At 36.6% G+C, this 16317-nt stretch overlaps 2 protein-coding genes across 2 annotated transcripts; both read right to left on the reverse strand.

Annotated features, from left to right (window-relative positions):
- Positions 1-365: 365 nt before the first annotated feature.
- LOC133284758 (subtilisin-like protease SBT2.5) lies at positions 366-1048 on the reverse strand. Its single transcript, XM_061481823.1, has 3 exons — positions 920-1048; positions 665-812; positions 366-542 (listed from the first exon to the last, which is right to left on the reverse strand). The coding sequence occupies exons 1-3, from the start codon at positions 994-996 to the stop codon at positions 480-482; spliced, it is 288 nt and encodes a 95-aa protein (XP_061337807.1). The 5' UTR covers positions 997-1048; the 3' UTR covers positions 366-479.
- Positions 1049-7703: 6655 nt separating this feature from the next.
- Positions 7704-8540, reverse strand: LOC133284786 (ethylene-responsive transcription factor ERF061-like). Its single transcript, XM_061481864.1, has one exon. The coding sequence runs from the start codon at positions 8538-8540 to the stop codon at positions 7704-7706; it is 837 nt and encodes a 278-aa protein (XP_061337848.1).
- Between the last annotated feature and the right edge of the window lie 7777 nt (positions 8541-16317).

Consider the following 16317-nt stretch of genomic DNA (forward strand, 5'->3'; position numbering starts at 1 on the left):
TAAAATTCCGATTTTTTTTTTAAATTACATTTTCCGGTGAGGTCCATCGATCATCTATTTTCTTCTTAAACTAAGGAGGTCTTCGATCAGTTCATCACATGCGTGCAGTTCAATTAATCGGATGCGCGCGGAAGAGAGTTGTTCTCCTATACGATGCATAAACATATATATATATAATATTCTGGTGGTCACAAGTGTTCTTTCGCTGGTATCGAACCGAGTTGTAGCATGATATAATTAGAAATACTCTAAACCAACAAGCAACTCGGGACTATATAATATTCAGGTATAGATGATAATTACCAAACTCATGCTTCATTATACCCAAAATAATTAAACTCTCATGAGAAAGTTCACAACTTCATAATCACTGACATAGCAAATTAAACACCATGAGAAAGTTCAAGAGTAGAGAAGCTAATTGAACAAAACTCATTTGATTTTTCTCCTGAAAATTAACACTGATCTCCTACTCTACACTAAGCTACTTCTTCATTTTTCTCCACAACCCTCACTCCTTTTGCAGATCTGAGCATATTGGCCTGTTTAAAAAAAGATAGCAAATTAAGACACAGAAGACAAACAAAAGAAAACAAAGAAACAAAGAAAGAGGGCAATTTATAAAATAATAATCGAGTGGTTATAGTTATGCATATATAATTACTTGATCCTCGGTGATTTCCACTGCAAACCCATCAACAATGACCAAAGAAGATATCTTCTTGTAGCTTCCTGGCTCTAGGGTGCTTGCTAAGACCTCATCGTGCTTTCTACTAAGATACAAATCAAGTTCATGCGCCCCCCTCTTGGTTCTAGCAAGAACAAACAACAAAAATCAAAATGAACAATATTTAAGAAAATGGTGTAAGTAATATATTCTTACTAATATTAATACAAAGGAGAAGTGATGAGAACAGACCGATCAGCTCGAAGCCTCTCGTATTCTGGATCATAGCTCATAAAGACAAAGTAGGACTCACTTTTTGTGCTCCCCATTAAGAAAGAGTGTTTCTTTTTCTTTCTGTTATTTTGATTGGAAGGATATATTTGCAATGGTTATCTTCTGCTCCACTTGCTAGCTATTTATACAACAAAAGGCTGAGTCATGACTTCCAAACACCAACAATAATAGAGAAAAATGAAGAGGCCAGGTTACAATTTATTTATTTATTTATTTTGAATAAATCAAATGTATTCACCACCACCGGAGATAATCTTGTTTGAGCTGGTTACAACTTTACATAAGAGCTAATTAGAGGTAACTCTAACTTCCGTTACGCGCACTGCGAAGGAATTTATAATTCGATCGAACATACTACATTTAAATTATAATTTAAATTATGTAGCTGTAATTGAATAATAGAAATAAAGACTCTGATTTCTGTGGTACCGCTCAAAGAGAATATCAAGTTACTTTTTAATACGAGTCGCGGTGATGAATGAAGCACCATCGTTCACACTATTGTACTAGTAAAAGTCAAATAAAAAAAATCTGACGCGTTTGTGCATGAAAGTCAAAGCTTACGCCTTTATTTTATTACTAGTACGGGCTACATCTATGCATTATTTACAATTTTAAGGGTGCCCGACATATTCAAGTCAACTGGCTTTCCTGAATTTATTTATTGTTTTACTAAGTCTTTCACAATTGTTGCAATGTGAATCCATAAGATATTTACTAACACAGTATATGGCTCCAGTCACGTGGTCAGTTCCGCATTACCCTCGATCTATTGGTCAATGCTCTCAATCTTCCGTTTTCTCTTCCTTATTTATATTTTTGTTAGTGTGTCATTTTCCAGTTGAAATTTATCACTTCACCATCGTCCTGATTTCTGTGTCTCGTCTTGACAAAATATCATGATTCTTTTTCATACTAATTAATACAATGTCTAGGATTACAAGTTTGATCCAGTAACCACCACCACCGCGAGAACAAACACACTGGATTGATGAAGAGGACACTCAAGTTTTTCTAATGTGGAGTTTATAAAGTCTTGGACACTTTCACCCTTTGAGCTAGCTTCTGAGGTGGTGACCTCAAGGTTCTTAACATTTTTCAACGACTTGATATGCACATTATAATTGGGAAAAATATACTAGCACAAATTATATAAAGTATATAGTAAAATCATAGTCTTGTTAATAACAACCTAATTGAGTTTGAATATGAATGAACGTGTATATGTTTAATTTATGTTAGTATAATTACTCGTGTAAGTTATAATTGTACACTTTGCTTCTTATTTTATTTTATTTTTGTAATAATATTATTTTATTTTTAAATATATGCATGAATGTCTATTATGATTGCAGATTGATAGTATGGGAGAGTGAAAACCATTGTTTGAGATATTTTTATTAAATGGGTCAATAGAAAAGTTATATTTACAACTTATTATAACTAAATCTTAACTATAACCCCCAAGGGTAGCTCAGTTGGCAACTGAGCTCCTAAGGGTTTGCTTGAGTCAGGAGTTCAAACCTTGCCTCAAGCAAATTCTTGAAAAATCTTTGGGGACTAGAGTAGGAGTGTTCATCAACCGATCCAAACCCATTCAAACCGCGGTAACCAAACCGAATAAACCGAAGAAAAATTGCAAATTTTAATTGGATTGGATCAATTTTTGGATTGGTTGATGAAAACCGATCCAATCCAAACCGATCCAATATATTAATTTCCCTCTACCTACTTGGGTCTTTCCCTAATCATAACCTAAAAATTTCTAAACCCAAGACCCATTAACCCATTAACTAAACCCAAGAAAAATTCTAATCACATCTCATCAACAAAATTTTATCTTTGTAGAGCTTCATATCTCATTGTCCAAAAAAAAAACTATATTATAGTTTACTAATGTTTTTGTATTTCAAAAAATAATAATTTACAAAGACAATATATACAAAAGATGTTATTTGCACAATAATCATGAAATAAATTTTAGGATTTTCAAAAAACCGAAAACCGATCCAATCCAAAGCGAAAAAAATTGGATTGGATCGGATTTGAAAAAAAAATCCAAACCGAATGAATGATTATATGATCAAACCGAAGGGATTGGATCAGATGATTTTTGCTTCCAAAACCGATCCAATCCAGACCGCGAACACCCCTAGGCCAGAGGATGTGCCTCCCTCCTCGAATGGGGGGATTAGTCTCATCCTTCCTCCGGTAGCGAAGCTTAATGCACCAGTTGTTCTAATGAGGGACTAGCCTACAGGGGTGTATCCCGAGAGAGGTTGAATGGGGATACCTCCAGGTTATACAAAAAAAAAAAAAATTAACTGTTGATTTTCGTCAATCTAACGATTATAATTTATTGAAAATAAATAATTAATTAATAAATATGAATAATAGATTGTAAATAAAATAAGTTGTAAATACAATATACTTCAAATAATATTATTTTAGTTTTTTTCTCATTCTTAAAAGGTATGTCAAAGCCCAAATTAAACATCACATTCTATACCCAAAAAAACCCATCACATTTCACCCATAGATATCGTTGTTAAAATGATATGGGAAGCGCAAACTGCTTATAAGGGACACTGCGAGGGTATTTAGTAGAGAAATTTATTTTTTTTTTATCGAGAATCGTGATTTTCGAGAATATGGTGAAAAATGAATTTTCTGAGAATGTTACTAAAATATTATTTGGTAAACTAAAATATTACTGTAATTTTTGTCAAAATTTTTGCATCTAATTTTTCATTTTTTCAGGAAAGTGATAATGGTATTTTGGTTTACATTTTACACACAAAATAAAATTCTGAAAAAATCACATTATCGAAAAAAATTCAAAAATCTTCTACCAAACATGGATAAATTGGATTATCACCCTCATAGTTCCAATTTTTTTGAAAATCACTAATATAACAAAGGGACACCATAAGATTTTTCCAAAGAGCTTAAATTAATCATATCCCTCCCTAAATAGAGGGCAATTCTCATTATTTTCGTCAACAATGTGAGATAATTAATAATCCCAAAGTCTCATACATCATGAAAGTGATTTGGGCCTATTATCAAATGTGAGGCACCTCAGCCCCACTAGAAACTAAATAGTGAACATAGTATATAGACAATTGCACGAGAATAACATTTGGTCCAGGCCTCTTTGCTCTTGACTCTCCAGTAGTGGACATTGCGGGGGAATGGTTAATTTATCCTAATATTGATAATTATGTACCAAATTATTTTATTTTTAAAATTATTTACTAATCTATTCTATTTTGATAAAAGTTCATTATTATTTACCATATAGATCCCATAAATATGACATATGTCATTATCATATCACTTACACATATTAGGCTCGTGGAACTCGCATGTTCAAAAGTGACCAATTTTTGATAAAATATAATAAATTGATAAATAATTTTAAAAATAAGATAAATTAATAAATAATTTTAAAAATAAGATTAAATTCGTCCATCAACCTAATTTATATTATAGACTTTGACTCATTTGTAATTCAATTATCGGAGTTTGGAAAATTAGCAATGACTATTACTCTTCCTAAGCCGTTTGATTTAAACTTAAGTGAAATGATTTCTAAAATAATTAATTTTAAAAAAAATAATATGAAAATAATTAATTTATGTATAACAATGATATCTTAAAAGTTAATTTTAAAAATTATTCTATTTGAATGCTTTTAAAATGCAATTATAAGTATATTTTTAAAAAATTTAAAAAAATTCCACCTAATATAAATATTTTGAAAAAAGTATTTTTCCTGTAACAAAAAATAAGATCATCTCCAACAATTGTAAAATAACTCCGTTTTGAGGTTTAGGAAAGAAAAATATGAGGTATTTTAAAAATTTTACTTTATTCAAATATTATGAATTTTATTAGAACACAATATATTTTTTTCCAAACCTCAAAACAATGTTATTTTGAGCTTCTAAGAGATAATTTATCTCCTATTGTATGAGAAATGTTAAATCCCTAATTTTTTTTTAACAAATAAAATCCAAAAAACACCGAAGACAATTGGTTCAAAGTTTTGAAGGCTAAATATGTTACTGAAGACAACACCTCTGAGGGTTTCAACTGTTCTTCTGGTCACTCTCGACTTTGGAAGTCTCTTTGTGATATTTGGCAGAAGCTTAAGCCACGGTTGGTTTGGGATGTAGGAGATGGCTCTCTTGTTGATTTTTGGGAAGATAATTGGGTTGGAAATGAAGGTGTCTTGGCTAATAAAATTATTTGTCATATACCGCAATCAGAGATTGGCAAAAAGGTTTTGAACTATGTTGCTCCTGATGGTTCTTGGGACTGTCACAGGTTGGCCGACCTCCTTCCTCAGGATACAATCCAAGTTATTCGAAGTCAACTTCCCCCTCATGAATCTCATGGAGTCGATAGAATTAGTTGGAACCTTTCTGGTTCAGGTGCTATCACGGTTAAAAATCTGTATGGAACTCTTTCAAATCAGCCTGTTGAGGTTAGTCATGTTGATAATATTTGGCCTTTAATTTGGAAGATTAAATGTCCAAACCGTATGAGTTTATTATTGTGGAAAATTGCACATAACCGTTTACCTACAAGGAAGGTATTGGAAAGAATGAATTTGACTTCTGCTATTTGCCCACTGTGTCAACTAGAAGATGAAACAATAATCCATATGGCTAGAGACTCAAATCAAACGCCTATGGATGGATGTGCTGAATCCTGAGGCAGTGGATGTGTTTTTTAACACCGATTTAGATATGTGGCTTTTGAATAATCTTAAAATTGATTCCACTGATATTTTTTCTGTTCCTTAGTCTCTTGTATTTGTTGTGATAATATGGAATGCTTGGTTTTCGAGGAATAGCAAGGTTCATGGTACAAATATTACTTGGTTTGCTTACAAAGCTGAGACCATTTATACTCACGTCCGTGAGATTTCCCAATCTTGGACTCTTGCTAATGGTACTATCTTGAGGAAAACTCAACATTTTATTCCTGTTTGTTGGATTCCTCCGGAGGCAGGTTGGATTAAAATTAATACGGATGGAGCGGCTAGAAATGCTGGTGGTGGGGCTGCTTGTGGAGTCATTATAAGGGATGATTCAGGCAGATGGTTACATGGTGTGGCTTATCCTATAGGGCAGTGTTCAGCTTTTGTAGCTGAACTATGGGGTATCCTAAAAGGTCTTCAAGCTGCTTGGGATGGTGGTTGGAGAAGATGTATTTTAGAAAGTGATTCTAGTTCGGTTATCACTTTGCTCACCAATGGTGGAAGAGCAGCTCAAGAGTCTCGTCTGGTGGCTCATATTCGAGCATGGTTACAGAAGGACTGGGATGTTCACCTGATTCATGCTTTTCGAGAGAGCAATGGTTGTGCTGACTGGCTCTCTAAGTATCCCTTAGACAATTATTTAGAGAATAATGTGTGTATTTTTTTACCCCCTCCTGGTATTTGGCCTTTGTATTTGTGTGATTTTTCTTCGGTTTGTTTTTTTCGTAAAGTTGTTTTGAATTGATCTTCTGGGGTTTTTCCCCCTAGATTACCAAAAAAAAAAAATCCAAAAAACACTAAACTTCTCTTAAAAGAAACCGAATTTATTACTATTTGGACTTAAAACTAGAATTGGAATGTATTACATCATGCATGAATAGCACAATTGAGGCAAAGAATTTAACCTTTCACTAAGAAGAAAAATATTTATCATTTTAAATAACACAAAGTTACGTTATTTTTAATAAAACTATGTCGTTTTGGTAAGTTTTTTTATATTCTCTCTCTTCCATTTTCTTTTTATTTCTAATTTTATAAATTAGAGAAAATGACAAAACACACCAAAATGACTTAGTTTCATTAAAAATGACACAAACACTAAACCTCCTCCAAAGGTAGCTCAGTTGACAACTGAGCTCCCAAGGGTTTGCTTGAGTCAGGGGTTCAAACCTTGTCTGAAGCAAATTCTTGGAAAATTAGTTCCGGTAGCGAAGCTCAATGCATCCCCTATTTCAATGAGGGGTCGATTGGGAGTTTAGTCTCATCCTTCCTCCGATAGCGAAGGTCGATTGAGGGTTTAGTCCCATCCTTCCTCCGGTAGCGAAGCTCAATGCATCCGCTGTTTCAATAAGGGACTAGCTTACAGGGCCGTATCCCGATGGCAAGGGGACCAGAGGAGGTTGAATGGAGATACCTCCGGTTTATACCAAAAAAAAATTTAAATAAAATGACAAACACTAAACTCTAAATAAATTAATGGTTATTGATTGTTCAATTAGATTGTATTAAATCATGCACGAATAACATAATTGAGGCAACATAATATAATGGGATGAAGTAGTATCCTCGGTTCCCATGGACATTGATAGTATCCTCGGTTCCCATGGACATAATATGCCATCAATGGGCAAAATTTATAAATTAAACATAAAGAAGGAGTGATAAGGAGAGACAGAGAAAGAGAATCAATCAATATGAAGACAAACTGTTATAGAAGACTCCTAAAGCCTTGAGCAAAAATTCAAGGCCGAAATAACACCAATCACATCCTACCTTAAAAAGCTAAAGGACATGTCCCCATTCAAACAAACAACACCTACAGCTAAGCAGGCATAAGCTTACCCACTAAGATCACATTCAAAATATTAATTTCCATTTACAATTCAGCACTCATTTGCATTGTGGTAAACCTGAAAAATAACTCATAAGCTAAGATTCTCCTACATTCAGTCATGGTAACACGTTTTTTTCCTAATTGGCCAAAACTTCCCAAATCAACTCAACATCAAAGGATGGCATCCTTGCCAAGGAACAGTCTTCAAAATCCGACTCCTCTATTACCTTTGACGGCAACGAAGATGAAGAACAAGAACAAGAAGATGACTCTATCTTCTGTGCCTGTGGTTTCTCACTCTCACTGTTGTCAACGTTATTACCAGAATTTAGTTTCTTCGAAGAACGCTTCTTGGCCTTGTCTCTCTTAACCTTTTGACACATGGCTTGAATTTTAGCATCCACGGAGCTCTTCAAAGCGTTCAATCTCGTGGAATCTCCGAGTCCTAATAAGTTACACGGGTCCTTCACATCTGGGAAATTCAAACGAGCATATTCACCTCTGAGCTTATAAGCAGCACGATCATAAGCATAAGCAGCAGCTTCAGGAGTGTCGTAAGTGCCCAACCACACCCTCATTCTGTTCTGAGGGAGTCTAATCTCTGCGACCCATTTTCCCCACTGTCTCTGTCTCACTCCCCTGTAAACCTTTTTGTTACAAGGGCTGGTGCATATGCTGTTTAGGAATTTATTTTTTGAGGAATTGGGAACAGAAGAACCATTCAACCGGTTTTCCTCATAGAACTTTTGCAGGATATCTCTCTGGCGATGGTAAACTGAGGATCCCAAAGTGCTTAATGGCTCCATCGTAGAGCTGGTAGCAATAGTAATAGTGGTATTTGGTGGTGTGTAATGAGAGAAAATTGAGTCAAGGGTGTTTGTCCCCCCTGATAATATGAGATTTGATAAACAGGACCCCATATAAACACCATCGTGGTGTTCAAGCCCTGCGTTTCTTTCTTCTATTCCTTCCATGGTTTTGGCAAAATAATAATGTGTACGGAGAAAGACACACACACACAAAAAAAATGTTCCTTAACTTGAGAAGTTAATTCTCCCAAGACAGAGCAAAGGATGAATGATATAAATTATCAAGGACGCCAAGTATTTATTCTAGCTTAGGAACCAAGTGAATCACCAAATAAAACATGGGTTGGGGATCGGGGTCAACGAAACAAGGTGCATATTATGTGAAGAAACATCGAGAGACCATATGAAAAGGGAAACATAAGAAGAAGAGGATATTGTTTTATTGGTGAGAGGTTGGAAGTTGAAATTAACAAGGTGTTGTGCTTCTAAGTTTCTAATCCTATCCCTGTGCATTTATAGCTGTAGGATAAGCGCTTCCTATGGATATTTTTCATATCATACAAGGAAGCTACGTATAGCTCACCAAAAGAGAAACCCCGTTCACATTTCACAACTTCTGTCTAATTTACTCTGAAGCCTCCTGGCCATTATGACTAAACTGCCCACGCTGGCCTAATGCTGAAACGTGTGTCTATTGAATAGGAGATTCGAATTCAAATTATTGTTGTAATCAGAAGATACAGAATTAGGATTATTAGGAATTTGTTAGTTTGTTAATATTTTCTTATTTAGTTTGTTAATATTTTCTGTTATTCCATCTCTGTATAAATAACTCACGTGATGAGTATTCAATTAATGAGAAATATGGATTATCACAAATTGACATGGTATCAGAGCGATGGTTCTGATCTTGGGTAATTACCTCTTCGTTTTTTTTAATTTTTTTTCTCTCTCTTTGAAAGATAATTTTTTTTAACCCACCCATATCCCGACCCGGTTTTCTTCATCTCTTCTCACCGTTCCTTTCCTGAACTCTTTTCTCTCAACACCTAATTCGTCTCAACAATGGCTGACAATCCTGATCCTCCAGAAATCAACCCCACCATACCCATCCCTCCTCCTCCACAGAATATTGTCATTCACCAGGACCACTCTTCTCTCCCGTTAACTGTTATTCTTGATGAAACAAATTTTCCTCTTTGGTCCCAACTCATGGATATGAGAATTGGGGCGCGTAACAAGACCGGTTTTCTCACCGGCGACAACCCGCGGCCAGATCCCGGAGACCCATCCCTTGAATCATGGATTACGGACAATAAACGGGTCAAAAGCTGGTTGATTGACTCGATGAGCCCTAATCTGATGAAGCGGTTCATTCGGTTGGAGACGGCTTGCGAAATTTGGGAGGCTGCTGCCAAGACGTTCTACGATGGCTCTGATGAGTCCTGTTTATTCGACCTTAACCAGAGGTCCTTCACCACAAAGCAATCTGGTCGTCCCCTTGCCACGTACTACAATGAACTCTTGGCCATCTTTCAAGAAATTGATCATCTCTCTGCTTCCTCTGCTTCAGTGGCTGATTTGGTTCACCAACACTCAGCACTCTCTCGCCTCTGTGTCCACATCTTTCTTGCTGGTCTCGATTCGGAGTTCGAACATGTCCATGGTGAAATATTACGCAAAGACCCCAAGCTTGATCTGGAAAGCTCTTATGCGTATGTCCGACGAGATTATCAACAACGGCAGACGATGAATCCCCCCAAACCCTCCTCTGACACTGCTGCCTTTCTGACTCATTCCCCTCGTCCCAACCCCAGACCTCGCCGTGACAATGCCCCTCTGACAAAATCCTCTTCCTTTACTTGCTTGCATTGTGGGGAGTCTGGCCATTCCAAGCAGCGCTGCTACGAGATAATTGGTTACCTCGATTGGTGGGACTTCTCTAAACGACCCCGTAAGAAGATTCTTCCCCAGAATAAGCTCTTTGTTGCTAATGCGGACACTCAAATTCCCAAGGCCAATGTCGTTCAAAGCAGCATCTTAGGTAAGTCCCTTGTTCTTTCTGCTCATTCTATGAATACTAGTTGGATAATAGATACTGGTGCTTCTGATCATATGGTTCATGATTCTACCTTATTATCGAATTTTGTACCTTGTTCGAAATCATTTATTACTACTGCAAATGGTGGTACATCTCCCATTTCTGGACAAGGCTCTATTTCACTATCCTCTGACTTGTCTCTTTCTCATGTTTTATGTGTACCTTCCCTGGAGTTTAACCTGTTGTCTGTGACACGATTAACCTCTGATCTCCCGTGTGTTATCACTTTCTTTCCTTCTTATTGTATTTTTCAGGACCCCCTCCGGCAGAAGATACTTGGTTATGGCATTAAGATTGGTGACCTCTATTGCTTGGACCTCCATCGAATTTTATCCCCTTCTACCTCTCAGACTTGCATCTCTGTTTCTGACTCTCCAGCATTGTCTCAAGTTTGGCTGTGGCACCGTAGATTAGGCCATTTATCATTTCATTATCTGCAAAAATTATTTCCCCATTTATTCTCTTCCATAAAAGTGTCTCAATTTCAATGTAACACTTGTGAATTGGCTAAGAGCCATAGAATTCCCTATTTTCCCAGTATGAATAAAAGTTTAATTCCCTTTGAAGTAGTTCACTCTGATATTTGGGGCCCTGCAAAAATTCCTTCTATTTCGAAATCTCTTTACTATATTACTTTTATTGACGAATGCACACGTATGACATGGATCACTCTTTTATCTCATAAAAATGGTGCTTCATTCCCAGATTTAAACGTTGTTGTCCCCAGCAATGTACAAGGCTCAATCCAGGAAACAATCAATTATTCCAACACAATATCACACAGACAATCAAGAGATCACTATGCTAAGCATGATTGAATCAATGCAAAGAACTCCTAACAATGCCTTCTATTCTCATGAAAATGTCAGAGTCTAACTTGAACACCCCTCACCAAGATAATCATACAACGCTCAGCACTCAAGTGTTTAAGGGAGTAACAATCACTCAATCCATCACAGCAATAACATTACCATAAGCTTGATCATATTCTCAAGTTCCTAAAGATGAGGAACATTAACACATGCATAATTGATCAAAAGGACTTCACAGGTTGTAACTTGGTCGGGTTTAATGGGTAGGAATATATGGAAAGTAGCTCAAACAACACTGAGATTGAAAACTGATATTATTTCATTTTTAACACCTTCAACTCAATGATTTTGCTCCACTAACATTCCCACAGAATTTCGGGAATTAATTCCTTTCAACAACCTTTTCTTTACATTCACCCTTTTTTTTCTTTTTCTTTTTCAAACCTTTTTGTTTTAAGGGCACAGATGAAATTTTACCTCCCCTAATTATTTGACCTCTGTGGAGCTTACCTCAATTTATTTGTTTTCTTTTCAACATTTCAGTAATTCAATCTCAATCAAGGTAAGTCATATGGATATAGGCTAAGCCATCAATCAGGCCACAGGTCATTTAATAACAAATAGGTTCAGGCTCAAGGGGCTAACAATGGAAAAATTCATTCAGGTGAGTTATTTTTGGCCAGTAGCTAACAAGAACAAAATGTCTTTATCATATCAATCAATACATGCATAACAGAGAAACAGAGCAAGTTCTAGAATGCTATCACAGTGAGGTCTCTCAGAATAAAATAAGTGTTTAAGCACAAAACCTTACCAGCTATGATGTTAAGCTAGACTTCTAAAAGAACATCAGGCATCATTAATCATTCAAGCACAAAATTCAGACAAACGAGCAATCATGAAATCTACTCATGCCAATACAATATTATGCCAGAAGTACATACAAAACATGATTCCTAGGATGAATCAGGCAAATTAACTAGGGAAAACATATCTAAACCTGGGACTTGCTCAGAAAACATGTTCAATTTTTTTTTTATATATAGCACACAAAATACTATAAAAATAACTAAGAAAATTAAAAGAGTTAGAATATCTCCCCTGATAGAAGAATTGCAGCAGTTCTCAGGTGCAAGCCTACCATTCCCAGATTTAGAGAATTGCTGTCCTCAGCAATAATTAAACCACGAGAAAGAAGAAAAACCTGTACAATAGAACAAACAGTGGCATATAGAAGAAACTATAATGCGCACATTAAAACATCAAAGAAAGATATACTAACACAAAGTAACTAAAAAGAAAAATACGAAACAGAAAAATAAACTAATATACAAGATCTCCATTAGCAAGGAGATAAACTCAACCCTCCATGTCATCCCCCTCAGCAACGTGGGATGACTCAGCAAATGGAAGGTCTGGTGGTACTGGTTGCCTTGGTGTATGAGACCACTATTCCCAGATTTGCTCCAAACCATGGAGCCATGTTAAGAACTCTTTGAAATTTTGATTTTTCCGAGAGATAGAGTCTCGGTGTCTCTTGTCAAACTTCAGCTCTTGATGTCTCTTCCAACTTGTATCAAAGAGTTTCACTACCTCCTTTCTTAATACCTTCTTCATTATAGGATGACGCCTCCTTTTGGATTTCCTCCCATGTTTGTCATCATCCTCATTGGGGATTTTGTTGGTATGGGAAGAGGGATCTTTATTTTTCAATTCAGTTTCCTCTTCCTTCAATGCTTCAATCACCGCCTCCTTATTAGTCAAGAAGACATTTTTCTGAGGTTGAGGAAGCTCCTCCAATTCCACCTTTATGGCACCATCTTCCTTGGCATCATCCGTTGCACTTTGTTTTTCTTTTACTTCAAGGCTAAAACAATCATCTTTGTGAGAAGACTGTTTTAGAGAATCAAAGACATTGATGGTAACGGTCTCATCATTCATTCTTAGCTCAAGCTTCCCCTTTTCAACATCAATTAGTGCCCGAGCAGTGGCCAAGAAAGGTCTACCCAACAAAAGAGGCATTTCAACTCCCCCTTCCATATCCAACACTACAAAATCAGCAGGAAAGATGAACGTGTCTACCTTCACAAGAACATCTTCAATAATACCACTGGGCTTCCTCAAAGACTTATCAGCAAGCTGAAGAGATGCCAAAGTGGGTTTCAACTCGGTGATCCCCAAGGAATTACAAATAGAAAGGGGCATCAAATTAATGCTAGCCCCTAGATCACATAATGCTCTGCCAATTTTTTTTGTTACCAATTTCAACAGAAATATTGAAGCTCCCTGGATCATGACGCTTAGGCGGGAACTTCTTTGTAATAATAGCACTACACTCCTCAGTGAGTGTCACCGTTTGGCATTCTTGCAACTTGTGCTTTCTTGATAACAAATCCTTCATGAACTTGGCATAATTTGGCATGCTAGCCAAGGCTTCAGCAAAAGGGATATTGATATGCAATTTCTTGAATATATCAAGAAACCTTCCATAATGTTGCTTCTGATCCTCCTTCTTGAATCTGTCAGGATAAGGTGCTATGGCTCTCACATATTCAGGACTCAACTCAAACTTCTTCTTTTCAACTGGCTTCTCCACTTCAGCAGGTTTTTTAATTTCTTTTTCTGGCTCCTTAACCTCCTTTAGCTTCTTTTCAGCTTCCATATTTATTCTCGGCTTTTCTGGAGCTGCTACCACTTTTCCACTTCTAGTTGTGATAAACATACAATCCTCCTTGGGATTTGTAACTGTGTTACTAGAAAAAGTACCTGGAATTCTTTCTGAAACTTGCTTTGCCAATTGGCCTATCTGATTCTCCAGGTTCTTTATGGAAGCATTTGTATTTTTGTAGTTAACTCTAGTCTCTTCCATAAAGGTATTAGTGGTCTGAGCCATCTCATTCGAAGTCTTGGCCATTTGTGCAAAGGCTTTTTCCCACTCAGCAGGCTCTCGTTGTTGATTCTGTGAAGGCTGATTATAAGTATTAGATTTGAAATCCATGCCAACTCCCTGAGCTCTCCGCTGAAAATTGTTACTACCACCAGAAAAATTCTGATTTCTCTGAAGATTTGGCTGCTGAGGGCGCTGGTCATACCATATACCATTCACCTGCATTTGTTGAGGTGAATCAGAAGAAGCAAGAGATGGGCATTCATTAGGAGCATGACTGTCCGTACAGTAGTCACAGACAAAGGCAACAGACTGAGCTTGAACTCCCGCGATCTGCATCTTATCAAGCCTGGAAGTCAAACTAGCCATTTGTTGAGCTAGCAATTTATTTTCAGCCAGAACTGACTCATTACCTTCTAGATGAAGGCTACCTTTCTTAGACTTTGAAGATACCCCTTGATTTTCATTCCTGGCCATCCTCTCTATCAGCTCTAGAGTTTCATTCGCCCTCATGGTTTTAATAGTACCACCAGCTGCACCATTCAAAACCATTCTATCTTCAGGTGTGATGCCATTGAAAAATATTCTGACTTGATTACCAGCAGTCAAATTATAATGAGGGCACCTCCTCATCAAGTCCTTGAACCTGTTCCAGGCTGCACACAATGTTTCACCCTCAGTTTGAGTGAAGTTGGTGATATCATTCACCATTTGATTGTATCTCTCCATGGAAAAGAACTCTGCAAAGAACTTTGTAGACAAATCCTCCCATGTAGCAATGCTCCGTGCAGGCTGCCTCTCCAGCCAGCTAAGTGCTTCTCCCTTTACAACAAAAGGGAATAATCTCAACCGGATAGCATCATCAGACACCCGAGGGTGCTTGGTTGAGTCACATATCATTAAGAACCGGTTTATGAACCTGTGAGGATCCTCATGCTCCTCTCCTCCAAATTGAACTCTCTCCACCAACTGAATTATGGAAGACTTCAACTCCCAATTATTGTCAGCAATATTCGGTTGGACAATACTTGAATTAGGCCTGTTGAAGGCTGGAGTGAGGATGGTATCCATAAGTGGATTTTCAGCTTCATTATTCGCTGCCATGGTTGGGATTTCAGGTGCTTCTTCAGATTGAGCACTTGGCACTTTTGATTTCCTCTGAGCAAGTCTCTTGTTTCGCCTTTCAAACCTTGTAATTTCAGGATCAAATAACAATTCTGTAGGATCAACCTTGCCTCGCATAAAACTTCAAGAGAAGATTAGTAGCAATGTTCAAAACAATTTAAAACAAGAACAGAAGAAAATAAAATAATCACAAAAAGAAAGAAAAATCTTGAAATTCAAGATTATAAGATATAAGAAATCACAATCCCCGGCAACGGCGCCAAAAACTTGATGCTCACCGGCAAGTGTACCGATCGTTCAAGTAATAAAGTGATAAGTAAGTTATCGTCTCCACAGGGATTGTGAGCGAATACCTTATAAACGTCCTTTCAAGATATAAAACCCAAGTGATTTGAAGAACAATAGAAATTAAAGACAAAGACGTATTTTTGTATTTTAAAAATAAGAGAATGATGCAAAATGATTTGGATAAAAATATGAGAAATATTGTAGCTAGAGCGCACTCACCTTATGATCCCCACTTCTTACTTTGGATTGATTCACAATATTTATTCATATAATTACTCGGATAAATTATTATCTAAAAATATTTATTAGTTAACCCTCAATTCCTTGCAAGGTTAACCCTTTAATCCCCAATTGGAACCCCAATTCCTTGCAATGTTCCTCATGGTATTAAGCAATGAACGCAATAATTTAAGCATCCGCAATTAAATACACATCTATTCCTAGCATGCATACCAATTGTTGTCATACCCCCTTTCAAGATGAAAACCCCAATATTCCTATCTAGGGTTCTAACCCTCAAACTATTCCCAACTATCAGATTGATTAGTTCTAATAAAGAGAATAGGAAATACGCACAAGGTAGAGACAAAGATAATTATACAAATGAATAAAACAAAATCAATCCATCGTAACACAAGGGTTCACATAGGGCTCGTGACCCTAACTACAATAAAAGAGAATTAGCCAAGCATAATCATGGCTAACAATAATCCAATATTCCAAAGCATA

Source organism: Gastrolobium bilobum, unplaced genomic scaffold (assembly GCF_033153095.1).
Source record: "Gastrolobium bilobum isolate Gb01-03AN ecotype WA unplaced genomic scaffold, APGP_CSIRO_Gbil_v1 utg27505, whole genome shotgun sequence".
Lineage (NCBI taxonomy): Eukaryota > Viridiplantae > Streptophyta > Magnoliopsida > Fabales > Fabaceae > Gastrolobium > Gastrolobium bilobum.